The 14582-nt window shown below is 44.6% G+C and overlaps 1 protein-coding gene across 9 annotated transcripts in view; it reads left to right on the top strand.

The window, feature by feature from the left end:
* Positions 1-13282, top strand: part of CIC (capicua transcriptional repressor) — a 240222-nt gene extending 226940 nt beyond the window's left edge. For 3 of the 9 annotated variants that reach the window (XM_077456632.1, XM_077456631.1, XM_077456624.1), the window contains exons 17-22: positions 3144-3414; positions 6749-6996; positions 7244-7398; positions 9298-9429; positions 9544-9675; positions 12683-13282. In XM_077456632.1, coding sequence (XP_077312758.1) covers positions 3144-3414; positions 6749-6996; positions 7244-7398; positions 9298-9429; positions 9544-9675; positions 12683-12960 — 1216 coding nt within the window. In that variant the 3' untranslated portion in view covers positions 12961-13282. The remainder of the gene's footprint in view (positions 1-3143; positions 3415-6748; positions 6997-7243; positions 7399-9297; positions 9430-9543; positions 9676-12682) is intronic. The other 6 variants (XM_077456633.1, XM_077456628.1, XM_077456630.1 and 3 more) reach the window with 5 other exon arrangements.
* Positions 13283-14582: the final 1300 nt, after the last annotated feature.

The raw sequence follows: 14582 nt of genomic DNA, 5'->3' as shown, positions 1-14582 counted from the left end.
ACCCCCCTCCCCCCTGAAAGGTGCTGATTGTGGCACCGGAGGGGGGAGGAGGGATCAGATGAGCGGAACTTTCACTTCAGGGTGGAGGTCCGCTTTAAATGTACCGATATGAAAGCGCCCAACAGGAGGGCAACCTATATAAGTTAATGGTATAATTATTAGTATTTGTATTTTGGTAGTTGTGCGCTTTGTCTCCAAGAGCTTTGCATTGTTATTATTCTGCATCTTTTATACTGCCTCTCCTTTTCCGGTGGGCATTTCCTGCCTAAGACCTTGGGCAGAGCTGCACAAAGAATGACAGGAAGCAAGTTGTATAGCAGGTGATCCTTGTCACTGTAGTCATGGTAAAAAAATAAAAAAAATATTTCATCAGTTTCTGACACTGATCTCAGTGTTTCTAAAGTGACAATGCCGCCCTGGGCTCACAGGAAGTAGGCTGAATGACACCGAACACTATTCACTTTGGTGCTGAATCAGAGTTTGGGGGGGGGGGTTTGTTACAGGAGACTACGCCAGAAAAGTTGAGTATTGCTACAAGAGCTTTTTTTAGTTTTTGCAGTGATTGGCCGATTTATGTTTTTTTTTTTTGTTTTTTTTTTATTAAGGCAGCTCGAGAATAAGGGAAGTGTCTTCATTTCTGTCTTTGCCCTGTTGGGGAGGTCCACCCTCACTGACAGGGCTCCTGACACTTCCCCTCCACAATTGGGAATAGAATTATTTGATCCCCGGCAGATTTTGTACGTTTGCCCACTTACAAAGAAATGAAGGCTCTATATTGTTTTATCATAGGTGTGTTTAAAATGATAGAGACAGAATATCAACCGAAAATACAGAAAAAAACGCATGATATTAATGTTATAAAGTGAGTTGCAGTTCAGTGAGTAAAATAAGTATTTGATCCCCAAGCAACTTAGTACTTTGGTGCAGAAACCCATGTTGGCAAGCACAGAGGTAAGACGTTTCTTGTAGTTGGTTACCGGGTTTGCACACATCTCAGGAGGGATTTTTGTCCACTCTTTTTTTTTTTTTCTTGGCTGTCTCATGACAATTTGAAGTTTCAGCTCCCTCCATACATTTTCTACAGGATTAAGGTCTGGAGACTGGCTAGGCCACTCCATGACCTTAATGTGCTTCTTCTTGAGCCACTCCTTTGTTGCCTTGGTGTTATCTTTTGGGTCACTGCCATGCTGGAAGACACATCCATGACCCATTTTCAGTGTTCTGGCTGAGGGAAGAAGGTTCTCATCCAAGATTTTACAATACATGGCCCCATTCATTGGCCCCTTAATGTGGCTAAGTTGGCCTGTCATTTTAACAGAGAAACAGCCCCAAAGCATAATGTTTCCACCTCCGTGCTTGACTGTAGGGATGGTGTTCTTAGGGTCATAGTCAGTATTTTTCTTCCTCCAAACACGGCGAGTCGAGTAAATGCCAAAGAGCTAAATTTTGGTCTCATAACCACAGAACTTTTTCCCAATCCTTCCTAGAATTATTTAGATCAGTGATTCTCAACCAGGGTTCCTCCAGAGGTTTCTAGGGGTTCCTTCAGCATTTGGCAATTTCTGCCTCTCAGATAAGTTCCCACCGACACCATTGATCTTTCCTGATATCTGTAAGGAGGTAATTCTTCCCAATGCCCACAAGTGTAAGGACCATACTTCTCACTGACCATCACACTAATGTATCATGAGTTGTAGATTTCTAATTTTTAGCAGGGGTTCCCCGAGACCAGAGAACTATTTCAAGGGTTCCTCTGTGTTAAAAAGTTTGAGAAAGGTTGAGTTAGGTGTTCCTTGGCAAGCTTCAGATGGGTCTGTATGTGTGCCTTCTTGAGGAGGGTGACCTTGCGGGCACTGCAGAATCCATGGTGGCCCATTTGTGTTACCAATGGTTTGTTTGGTGACTGTGGTCCCAACTACCTTGAGATCATTCAGAAGCTCCTCCCGTGTAGTTCTGAGCTGATCCCTCACTTTTCTCATGATCACTCTTACCCCATGAGGCGAAAAGCTTGCGTGAAGCTCCAGACCGAGTGCGATTGATTGCTATTTCGTATTTCTTCCATTTGCGAATAATCGCTATAACAGTTGTCTCCTTCTCACCAAGCTTCTTGCTGATGGTCTTGTAGCCCATTCCAGCCTTGTTCAGGTCTATGATCTTGTCCCTGAGGCCTTTGACAGCTCTTTGGTCTTGCCCATGATGGTGAGGTTTGAATGGAAGAAAGAGATTCTGTGGACAGGAGTCTTTTATACACATAATAGGTTGTCATTAGGAGCACCTTCTTAAAGAGGGATTCCACCAAAAAAAAAAATATTAAAAGCCAGCAGCTATAAATACTACAGCTGCTGACTTTTTAATAAATGGACACTCACCTGTCCCGGGTTCCAGTGATGCCGAGGCCGATCGATCGCTCGGCTCTTGGCTGCTGCCGCCACCATTCTAGGTGAGGGAATCAGGAAGTGAAGCGAATCGGCTTCACTTCCCAGTTCCCTACTGCGCATGCGCGAGTCGCGCAGCGCAATAGGAAATCTCTGCGCTGTCACTGGGACCCGTGTGTGTGTCAGCAGACAGCGCGGCAGGGCAGGAAATGACATAGACTCCCACGGGAGTCTATGCCCGGAAGTGGGTGTAAATACCTGTCTTTGACAGGTATCTCCACCCCCCTCCCCCCTGAAAGGTGCCAATTGTGACACCGGAGGGGGGGAGGGATCCGATCAGCGGAGGTTCCACTTTAGGGTGGAACCCCGCTTTAAATTGACAGGGACTATCTGTGTACCACATAGTGTAGCCAGTCTGTGAGAAGCCAGTATTATTGTTGGTTGGTAGGGGATCAAATACTTATTTTACTCACTGAACTGCAACTCAATTTATAACATTTGTATCATGTGGTGTTTCTGGATTTTTGGTTGATATTCTGTCTCTATGATTTAAAATACACCTGTGATAATAATTATAGACCCTGCATTTCTTTGTAAGAGGGCAAACATACACAACCTGCATGGGATCAAATAATTATTTTCCCCACTGTATATACAAAACTGCGAAGAAAAAAAAAAAAGAAAAGTTGGTATGAGTTGCATTCTATGACCTCGGTGCGTTTGACTATAAAGGTTCATCACCCTGTCTCCTCCATTTCTTTGTGCTAGGTACACAGCAGAACCTCGAGGGGCATCCATAGGCCGGGAGCCTACCACAGAATCATCCTCTTCATCTAGTGCTTTCCCTGCCGCTCCGCCTCGGGATTTAGCTGCGGGGAAGCCTAGGCTGACAGCTGCAGAAGAGCGCTCGTCACGAGACGCGTGGGCGAAGTCCGCAACCGAGGAGAAATCAGTTGGGTCCCCGTTACACGGTGGAGTTGTCGGGCTGTCTGACATCAAAAGGGAGCCACCATCTCCCACCATCAAGAAGGAATCCGTGGTAATTAGTAACGTCAAGTTAATTCTATTTATACACAGCCTGAGTGACTCAAACCCACCCACCCGTACCTTGGCTATATTCAGACCTGACAAATGTATGTAATTAGGTTTTGCAACAATCTGTCAGTAAACTCATGTCAGCATGACAAATGCACATCAGGGATTTCTTTGACAGTCAGGTAGAGGATCTGTTCGTTTTGTGGTCTCTTTTAGACTGTCCGCTTTTTTTTACAAATGTTCATTGGACAACACAGCAGACCTCTGAGGTAACAGTGGTGTAGTGGTCAGCACCCTCACCTAGCAGTAAAAAGGGTCACTGGTTTGAATCCCAACCACGACACTACCTGCCTGGAGTTTGCATGTTCTCCCTGTGCCTGCGTGAGTTTCCTCCGGGTACTCCAGTTTCCTCCCACACTCCAAAGACATGCAGGTAGGTAAATTGGCTTTTGTCCCAAATTGGCTCTAGTATATGAATGGGGACCTTGCATTGTAGGCTCCTTGAGGGTAGGGACTGATGTGAGTGTGCAATGTACAGGGATAGGGACAATTGTAGACACTCAGGTTGAACTGGATGGACTGGTGTCTTTATTCAACCTTACTAACTATGTATAAGACCTGACCCTAGCAGAAGAGCTTGCAATCTAGTCTCTTTTTTTGAAACCAGCTCTTAGTGTTGGAGAACCTACAATTGCTAGAATGATGCTGCTGGTTGAGGCTGAGTTCACACTGGTGCGATGTTAGACAGATCACGTGATGTCTGTTCGATGCAAAATTCAGCCACACAGATTGTATGGCTGAATTTGCATTGCATTCGCACCAGAATGCTGCAGGACCCTTTATTTAATTTTTGGTCCACACTGGAATCTGATCGCATTCCTGCACCGTTTGGTTCGCATATCGCAGTGCAAACTGTCAATCTGGGGGTGTCATTAACTTTCTCTTGACATCCGCAGCGTTCTGCATAGGGCAGTGTGAACAGCCTGCGATTCCTAATGCAATGCGGGAACGGGAATCGCAGTCGCAGTAGTGTGAACCAGCACTCGAGGTTCAATTAAAGCCAGCCATAGAGGGATCAAAATTTGGCCAGTTCAGCAGGAACCAGTCGAATTTTGATTCACCTATAGCCATTCCCACTCAGCAGAGATTTACCAGAGATTTCTGTCCAACAGGAATGTCTGAAAATGTTCAATCAATTAGCAGCTCTGATCAGCGGAAGAGTCCCTGCTGTGTGAATACAGTAGCACAGCATAGAGATATACCTCCATCCATCTTGCTTGTGTGGCTAGGAGAACCTGTTTGTTTTTTTTATTTTTTTTTTCCAATTTTTTTTCCAATCTATGGCCAGCCTATATTTTCAACAAGGCTTACACATAATTTTGTGTGCAATTAGTAGTATCACTAAACCCACAACAGTAAAATTAGTCTGTATGTGTAGTAAAGCATACTTGTTATAGTCACTGTGGAAGGGATTCATCCTCTGCATTGTGTAAAAAGGCTGTTTGCTCTGTCCTCTTTGATCCTCCCCTACTTACTGCCCCCAATCTATCTGCTAATACTACAGAGCCTTGGAGACATTCTGCAAATGCTCAGTTTGGTGTGAATTGCTAGAGACTGAGGTTTTTTTCTCGGGGGGGGGGGGGGGGGGAGGGGGTGCATTTGATCAGCACAGGGCCAATCGGCACTGTCCAGACAGAGTCAGGGGTCTTGCAGCCTCACAGGACAGTTAGAATAAGTAACTCCTCATACAAGATTAACCAGTGCTCGGCCGGACACTGATAAGGTCACAAGACTGCTATATACTGCTGATGAGAAAAGGTATTTAGCAGTTTATATTTACTAAAATAATTGCATTTCTCTGTACTGCGGAAGACAGATCTAGTGAATGCAGGGTCCTGGGTTTAGTAACACTTTAAAGCAAAATCTGAACTGACTTTACAGGTACTACACTTCTACCATGGGTGGCATGTAGGTACCTCATATATATTGTAGCATGTCAGGAGCTCCATATAAAGTGGAATTAAAGTCCGCAGTACTGCCTCCCCTACAAGTTTCCAAGGTCCATCTTCTACATCTATAAACGCATACGTGGTCCATATAGTGAACTTGGTGTTGAGTTATTCACTTTAAGGTCATCACAGAAGACACGGGGGCACTCTCTTTACATCTGGAGGAAAAGAGATTTAATCTCCAAATACGGAAAGGTTTCTTCACAGTAAGAGCTGTGAAAATATGGAATAGACTCCCTCCAGAGGTGCCAGCTCAGTAGATTGCTTTAAAAAAGGCCTGGATTATTTCCTAAATGTACATAATATAACTGGATACTAATATTTATAGGTAAAGTTGATCCAGGGAAAATCAGATTGCCTCTCGGGGGAACAGGGAGGATTTTTTTTCCCCTGCTGGAGCAAATTGGATCATGCTCTGTTGAGGTTTTTTGCCTTGCTCTGGATTGTGTGTGTGTATGTAGATATAGATATATGTGTGTGTGTGTATGCATATATATATGTGTGTGTGTGTGTGTGTGTGTATATATATATATATATATATATATATATATATGTGTGTGTGTGTGTATGTATATATATATATATGTGTGTGTGTGTGTATATATATATATATGTGTGTGTGTATGTATATATATATATATATATATATATATACACACACACACACACACACACACACACACACACACACACACACACACACATATATATATATTGTGTGTGTGTGTGTGTATATATATATATATATATATATATATATATATATAATATTCGATATATATATGTAATATTCGATATATGTAATATTAGATATATATATATATATATATATATATATATATATATATATATATATATATATATATATATATATACATTTTTTATTTTATTTTTTCTCTTCTATTGGTTGAACTGGATGGACTTTTTTTTTAACCAGACTAACAATGTAACTACTCTCTGCTGGGTGCCATGCTGCAGCCACCTTCTTTGGTTGGTGCGAGATGGCATCACTTCTGAGCATGCACAGTAGTTCAGTCATCCTGGTACACATGATCTGTGCTGGAATTGTAAACTGAGCTGTGCATGCGCAGCTCGGTGTATATTCTACGGAAGACTGCAAGTAGTCAGGTAGGTTTATTTTATTGCAGAAAAGACATTACATGTGGAAGGCGGGTTTTGATGGGCCAGAGCTCTTTCTGTATTATTGAGCTTTCTGGGGCGTTGTCTGGGAAGACTTGTGGTCATCTCTGGGTTACTCTACTGTTATCACCTCTCCTAGTGGTTTAACATCGCTGGCAATTAATTCTTTGTTTCCTGTCTTTTACATAGTATTCAATGGATTGGAAGGGCACAGTCCCAGAGAGCCGTTTAGATCCCTCACCCGCTGCGCCTGCTCCACCTCCACCATCTTCGCCTGTTCCACCACCTGCATCCAGCAGTATCGGTGGCTCTCCAGGAGAGGCTGGTCGGTCAGCGGGAGGACCACTTCCTGAAGCTTCTGACAGAAAGGACGGACCAGTGAAAAAACCCAAACTGCGGCCTCCACCCTTGAAGAAGACATTCGATTCTGTTGACAAGTGAGTCCTTTCTGGCTCTTGGTGTGTTTGAGGCCCCTTCACCATCCATTTTTAAATCATTCCCTGGAAGGCTGTTTCTGTGCACTTTGCTGCCTTCCGTCTACCACAACTTGTCCAGGGGTCTGATTTTCATTGCCAATGTTGCCCAGTATCTCCAATGTGTGGCCATCTTTTCCTCACATTGCTTATTTCTATGAATGAGCACACACTTGTTCTAAGCTACTGACATCTCTTGTTGTTCCACCAGCAGGGTCTTGTCTGAGGTGGACTTTGAGGAACGATTTGCAGAGCTCCCAGAGTTCAAGCCGGAAGAGGTGCTGCCCTCGCCCACCCTTCAGTCTCTTGCCACCTCTCCTCGGGCTATCCTGGGCTCCTACCGTAAGAAGCGCAAGAATTCTACAGGTATGTGCTAGAGCTGCACGATTCTGGCTAAAATAAGACTCATGATTTTTTTGCTTAGAATATAGATCACAATTCTCGTGGCGTAACAACATCATCTTTCACATCGCACACACACACAAAAAAAAACAGGCTAACTCTATGTGTATTTTTTCCCAAAAAAATTGCGTTGGAAAGACCGCTGCGTAAATACAGTGTGACATAAAAAATTGCAACAACCATTATTTTATTCTCTAGGGTCTCTGGTAAAAAAAAAAATAAAAAAAAATATATATATATATATATATATATATATATATATTATAATGTTTGGAGGTTCCAAGTAATTTTCTAGAAAAAATACAAGTGCCAGGAAAGGTTTTAGACTTTAAGTGGCTAAACTTTCCTCATGTCAGACCAAGTTCATTCGTTCGATCTAAGAACGAAAAGCTACAATGTTTATAAATGTTGTGAAAAACTTGGCAGACTGCCCGATTTATTATTTATACAGCTGAGTGAGCAAAGAACTCTACACTTGTTACATGAATGAGTGTGGAAAATCTGCATAGAGATTGTGAGGGGGTTTGAATCGAGATCATGATTTTTTTTAACAATTAATCGTGCAGCTCTAGTATGTGCCTACGCTTAAAGTGATTGTAGCATGGGTACTTAAAGGAGTTGTAACGGCAGAAGGTTTCTTATCTTAAAGCATTCTATGCATTAAGATAAAAAAAAAACTTTTTGTGTGTAGCAACCCCCTAATTACTTGCCTGAGCCCCATCTCTCTCCGTCGAAGTCCAGGACATGCTACCTGATTGGCTGAGACACAGCAGTAGCGCCTTTGGCTCCCGCGGCTGTCAATTAAAGTCGGTCAGCCAATCAGGGGAGGGAGGGGTGGTGCCGGATTAGGCTTCTGTGTCTGAATGGATACATAGAGCTGTGACTCTGCTCCAGTGCCCCCATAGGAAGCTGCTGATTGGGGGGGGCCAGGAGCAGCAAAGAGGGACTGGAGAAGAGGAGGATTGGGGCTGCTCTGTGCAAAACCAAGTGCACAGAGGAGGTAAGTATAACATGTTTGTTTTTTAAACAAGACTTTACAATCACTTCAACCTATGGCCCTCCAGCTGTTGTGGAACTACAAGTCCCATGATGCATTGCAAGGCTGGCAGTTACCAGCATGACTTCCAAAGGCATAGGCATGCTGGGACTTGTAGTTCCACAACAGCTGGAGGGCCACAGGTCAAGCATCCATAAATAGACTTGCTTTCTCAGGTGGTCTCTACTACCTATTTTGGAGTTTTCCCTGCAATCTCTGTTGACTTAAATGTGTTGTTATCCAGTAGACTAAATGTCTGGAAAACATTTAGTAAGATAAAAGGATAATGACCGACAACGAGGGTTGCACTGAACTATGCAAATGCTCCGGTACCTGAGACCTAGACCTTTTTGTGGTGCGAGTTAAGTCTATACAAAATGAATGGGCTCAAATTGCACTAGAAAGAATCGCATACGGTTTCCCCACCGCTTCCGTATGAACCCCGACTTGTCATAGTGACTTCAGCCTTGGTTCACACAGGAATGGTGCTGGAAACCGCTTGCGATTCGGACAGTAATTGCACTGCATTCATGTTCGACTCGTATGCGATTCTTTGAATTCACTTGGTATTGGCTCATATTGCACCACAATGGTATCCGTATTCATACTCAATAAAAACCGGTAGCTGTGCAACCCTACCCACAACCACTGTGCTTCTAAGCAGCAAAGAGAGCCGGCATGAAGAAATATAGCTGTGTCCATGTAGATTTATAAATGGGACTTATGAGATTTTATATTATTCTTTTATCATTGTGCAGTGATTGGTTTTGTATGGACTAAAAAGAAATGACATGAAGTCACACAGTTTTTTGTTTCCTACCTGCCAGACTTGGACTCTTCTACAGAGGATCCCATCTCTCCGAAGAGGAAAATGAGGAGGCGTTCTAGCTGCAGCTCGGAGCCGAACACCCCAAAGAGCGCCAAGTGTGAAGGAGACATCTTCACGTTTGATCGCACAGGTATGATCCCCTTTTGCTCCTCCCTTTTCTTCCTCAGTCTGTCCACTATGGGCGGCTGTTCTTCCCCCTTCTTTATTCTGGCATCATAGATTGTAATCTGGTTTCCCCTCACAGGCAGCGAGGCAGAAGATATGCTGGCAGAGCTGGAGTATGATAAGGTCCCATACTCCTCCTTACGTCGGACTTTGGATCAGCGGCGGGCTCTGGTCATGCAGCTTTTCCAAGAGCATGGCTTCTTCCCATCTTGTAAGTGTGCAGGAACCGGAGAGCAGTGTATCCGCATGGAGCAGTGGTTTTATTTTACGAGTTTTGTTATAAGTCACTGATTGGTGTTTTCCCTTCTATACTGTTCTGGTGTAAAATTTGGGATTTTTGGGCTTTTTCTTACGATGAAAAGGGGGAAAAAATATGCAGCCACCACCTTAACATTATTAGGTTCAGTTTATGACATTTTTGTTCTTGGGTTTTTAGATATACTTTAATGATATCATAACCATCATATTTTAAACGACTGTTATGTTTTGTTAGTAATGATCATTTAATAGAACAAAAGTTATTTCATTCTATTTTGTGTAGATTAGTGATCTAAAGCAGGGGTCCCCCAACCCCCGGGCTGCAAATCGGTATCGATCCATGGCAGGACCGCATAGCGGGAGGTGATCGGCGACCACGGTCCAGGCGGGACTATCACAGAGCAGCACAGTGGTGTAGTGGTTAGCACTTTCACCTAGCAGCAATAGGGTTGCTGGTTCAAATCTCAACCACGACACTATCTGCCTGAAGTTTGCATGTTCTCCCTGTGCCTGCGTGGGTTTCCTCCGGGTACTCCGGTTTCCTCCCACACTGCAAAGACATGCTGGTAGGTTAATTAGACCCTGTCCAAAAAAAAAAAAAATTGGCCATAATATGTGTATGTGTATGTTGTAAGTGTGTCGGGACTCTACAGGTTAAAGGACCGCATAAATAGCTGCAGATGGACACCGGTGGCAAGAAAAGCGCCCTGAGGCGATTCAGTTTGTATAGGTAGCGCTATACAAGTCATTCATTCATTCACAGACCGTGGATTCTGCTCATCCCCTGTTGTGTTCTCTGAGCCCGTGTGTCTTCTCCTAAGTCTCCTGCCCCGCCGCTGATGTCATCCTGTCAGCACAACAGGGGGTGGCAGGAGCTTGGCGTTTTTCATATTAAAGCGCTAGTAAACCCGCATATTTTTTTATTTTATTTTTTTATTTTATTTTTTTAAACCTGTAAGACAAAAGGCATAATGAGCTAGTATGCACCACATACTAGCTCATTGTGAAATACTTACCTTAGAATGAGGCGTCTGCAGGTGATCTCAGTCCACGCCGAGGGAGCTGACATTTTCCCTCGGGGTGTTTCCGGGTATCATGGCTCCGGCGCTGCGAGTGGCCAGAGTCCCAATGTCGTCAGTCCCGTGCTTGCGTGCGGGAGACTTCTTTCTGGCAAGGTCCGGCATCTACCGGACCTTTCAGCCGGGAAATTCAGAGCGCATGCGCCGGTGAAGTCAGCGGTTGCATGCAAGGGGAATATTTCCTAAACCATACAGGTTTAGGAGATATTTTAGTTTGACCTACAGGTAAGCCTATAATAAAGCTTACCTGTAGGTAAAGTAAAATAAAATTACTTTACTACCGCTTTAACAAGTGGATAATCACCCACTTGTTGACATAAATTGGGCAGCTCCCGCCCTCCATCTAAATCTGCATCTCCTCCCCGACCCCTGCCCTGCTGACAGGTTGACATCGGCGGCAGCGGGAGACCTGGAAGAAGACACGATGCTGAAAACTGCCTCTATCCTGCCACAGGTAGGACTGTGCAGGGGAGGCAGAGACTGAAATGGGGCAGGAGAGAGGAGGGGGCATGACTGCAAGGGTCACTGTGACAGGGGGGCTGTGATTGCAAGGGACACTGTGATATAAAGAGGATTGCCCTGTAAAAGGACACTGCAATCATTACAGTGCACAGTCCTTTTTTATATCACAGTATCCCCTTTATTACACAGTGCCCCTTCCATTACATTATTGCCCTGGGCACTGTAATGTAAAATGGGGCTGTGATGTAAAGGGGGACCGTGGACACTGTAAAGGGGGTTGTGGTGTAAAGGGGGCCTAAGGACAAGGACAGACACAGTGAATATCCAGTCTACCTCTTGGTTCATGTTACTAAAAAGTTTGGGGACCGCTGATCTAAAATACCAGTTCAATCTATTTAGACACCAGGTTGTAACACTTTTTTTTAAATGCCCATGTGGGGGGTGAAAAGCACTGTACAGTAATATGCTTTGACTGGTATTGTGTCCCGTACCTTTAACCACTTAAAGCGGAGGTCCACCCTAAAGTGGACCTCCGCTCATCGGAACCCTCCCCCCCTCCGGCGCCACAATTGGCACCTTTCAGGGGGGAGGGGGGTGCAGATACCTGTACAGTACAGGTATTCTGCACCCACTTCCAGGATAGCTCTCTGCGGAAAGGGGCGTATATTACGCCCCTTTCCGCAAGTGCCCGCCCCTTTCCGCAAGTGCCCCGCTGCCTGCTGGGAAACACACAGATCCCAGAGGCAGCGGGGACCGTCCTTATTGCGCAGCGCGATTCGCGCGTGCGCAGTAGGGAACCGGGAAATGAAGCCGAAAGGCTCCATTTCCTGATTCCCATACCCAAGATGGCGGCGGCAGCACCCGACATACGATCTACACATCGGCTTCGGGTGCCGACATCGCGGGCGCGCTGGACGGGTAAGTGTCACTATTTTAAAAGTCAGCAGCTGCAGTATTTGTAGCTGCTGGCTTTTAAAACAAAAAAAAAAAAAAACGCGGAGTCCCGGTGGACTCCTGCTTTAAGGAAGGATTTGCCCCCTTAATGACCAGGCCACTTTTTACAATACGGCACTGCATCGCTTTAACTGACAATTGCGCGGTCGTGCAACGACGTACCCAAACAAAATTGATGTCCTTTTTTCCCCCACAAATAGAGCTTTCTTTTGGTGACGTTTGATCATCTCTGTGGTTTTTACTTTTAGACGTTTTTTTTTTTCGCCTTCCTCTGGATCAACTGTGGGTATAGGATTGGGTATATGGGATTGTATGATATGATATTTTTTGTTTTATTTATTTTTATGGTTGAAATAGATGGACTTGTGTCTTTTTTCAACCTGACTAACTATGTAACTATGTAAATTGATCAAGAAAATTGTATAATGTATGGTCAGCATAACTCTTCTTGTTTTTTCTTCTTAGCCCAGGCCACTGCCGCCTTCCAATCCCGCTACTCTGACATCTTCCCCACAAAGGTGTGTCTCCAACTGAAGATCCGCGAGGTGAGGCAGAAGATCATGCAGACCGCCACACCAACAGAACTTCACTCTTTTACAGAGCACGCTTCCTCCAGCACCTCTGAAACCTCAGCACCTTCTGAAATGCAGCCCCCACAGGATCCCACGCTGCGGCCCAGCGAGCCCCCCGACGCTTCTTGGGAGGCAGGCCAGGAACCTCCTGACTCCTCCAACACTAGATGAGTGGATAAGAACGGGGGGCCCTTTTCTGCATAGGCACCCAGTGAACTCCCGGAGGGCCGAGGGACAACCTCAAGCAAGGAATACCCAGGGCCAACCAAATGGATAAACCTGCTCCCCCTAGCCGCAACCAGACTTTGCCCCACTTGCACAGACAATCCACCCATTCCTTGGCAGAATGTGCACTCTGGATGGGCAGTGCCACCCTCCTGCGGGCAGAGATAGCCAGATGTTGGCAGTGTGATAATAATCCACACTGGATTAAACACTGCAGTTCTGGCTGCAAGTAGAGATGGCTAATCACATTTTTTTTTTTTTTTTTTTTTTTTTTTTTTAAACATGGAGGGCCTGCTCGGGGGTCCGGCGGCCTAGCCTTTTACCGGGTGTTCCTACGTAGTATAGAATGCTATAAAAATAAAAAAAAAAGACATGTCTTTGGCATGATGATGGACAAAGCATAGTGATGTAGCAGGGAATGCCGTGACGGTGGATTGTATGGACCCCAGCAGCAGGGTTGCGACAAAGCAGTTGTAGTGGATTATTAATCGGTTTCCTTGAAAAGCGTGCGACACCCAAGGACACAAGTGCCGTGATGGGCGGACGGGTGATTTTTAGTGGGGAGGGGGGAAATATCAAATAAAAAAATATTTTCTTATGACACTTTAGTTCAACCAGAAGCAGCTGCACTATGGGGAGCTGTATAAATATATATAATTCTATATATATATGTAGACCTTTTTTTTTTTTTTGTAAGCCAGATGGTCGTCGTTGAAATTCCTTCTATAAGAATGTTGATGACGCAGCACATCACATATCGCACAGACATGTATGTATACATATATATACACTGTGTGTATGTCTGTATGATACAAGTGTGTGCACTTACCTGTATGTGTGATGCTGATGAGTGGGCGGGGCTTGTTTTTCAAATACAGACTGCATACGTTTCCAACGCAGACAAAATTGCTTCTTTCCCATTGGTTGACATTTAACAATGAAGACAACCTTGTCACGAAGCAACCTACCTGTGTGGGAAGCCTGCCGTTTTTTTTTTGTTTTTTTTCGGCTTCCAGGCCACATGCTTGTTGCGGGTGCTGAAGTAGATCGGGCCCCTAACGTAGCATGCAGAATAGAATCTTCCATCAGTGGCTTCTCACGTAAACCTTTCATAAGATGCCTTTTTGGTGCTCCTCTCTGTAAAAGTGCATTGAACCATATTCTTTAAAGGAGATGAGGATCTTGTTAGTGATGATGAGGGTGGAATCGCCTCAAGTCTGTTTTCTGTTACAGCCAGCATGGCAGAACCTAAAGAGACCCTGTCACCCAATTTATTTCGACAACAATCTTCCCATAGCATTTTTTATTCACTATATGTTTTATGCATGTTAGAACTGTAAAAGCCTCCCTTGTGTAGATATGTAGAAGCCCCAAGACTGCTGCTGGGCATTGCCATCTTGGATGTCAGGAGACTCGGATGTCACCTACATTAAGTGACACTTTATGGCAGGGGTGTCAAAGTTGATTTCATCTCAGGCCACATTAGCATTATGGTTGCCCTCAAAGGGCCAGTTGTATCTGTAAAGCCAAAGTTCACTAAAAAAAAAGGGCCGACATTCGGCCCGTGT

The sequence above is a fragment of the Lithobates pipiens genome, unplaced genomic scaffold (assembly GCF_037356315.1).
Source record: "Lithobates pipiens isolate NorthernLeopardFrog02 unplaced genomic scaffold, aLitPip1_a1.2 Scaffold_27, whole genome shotgun sequence".
NCBI classification, from domain to species: domain Eukaryota; kingdom Metazoa; phylum Chordata; class Amphibia; order Anura; family Ranidae; genus Lithobates; species Lithobates pipiens.
Note: the sequence above shows the minus strand (reverse complement) of the source record. Positions and strands in the feature narration are given on the sequence as shown.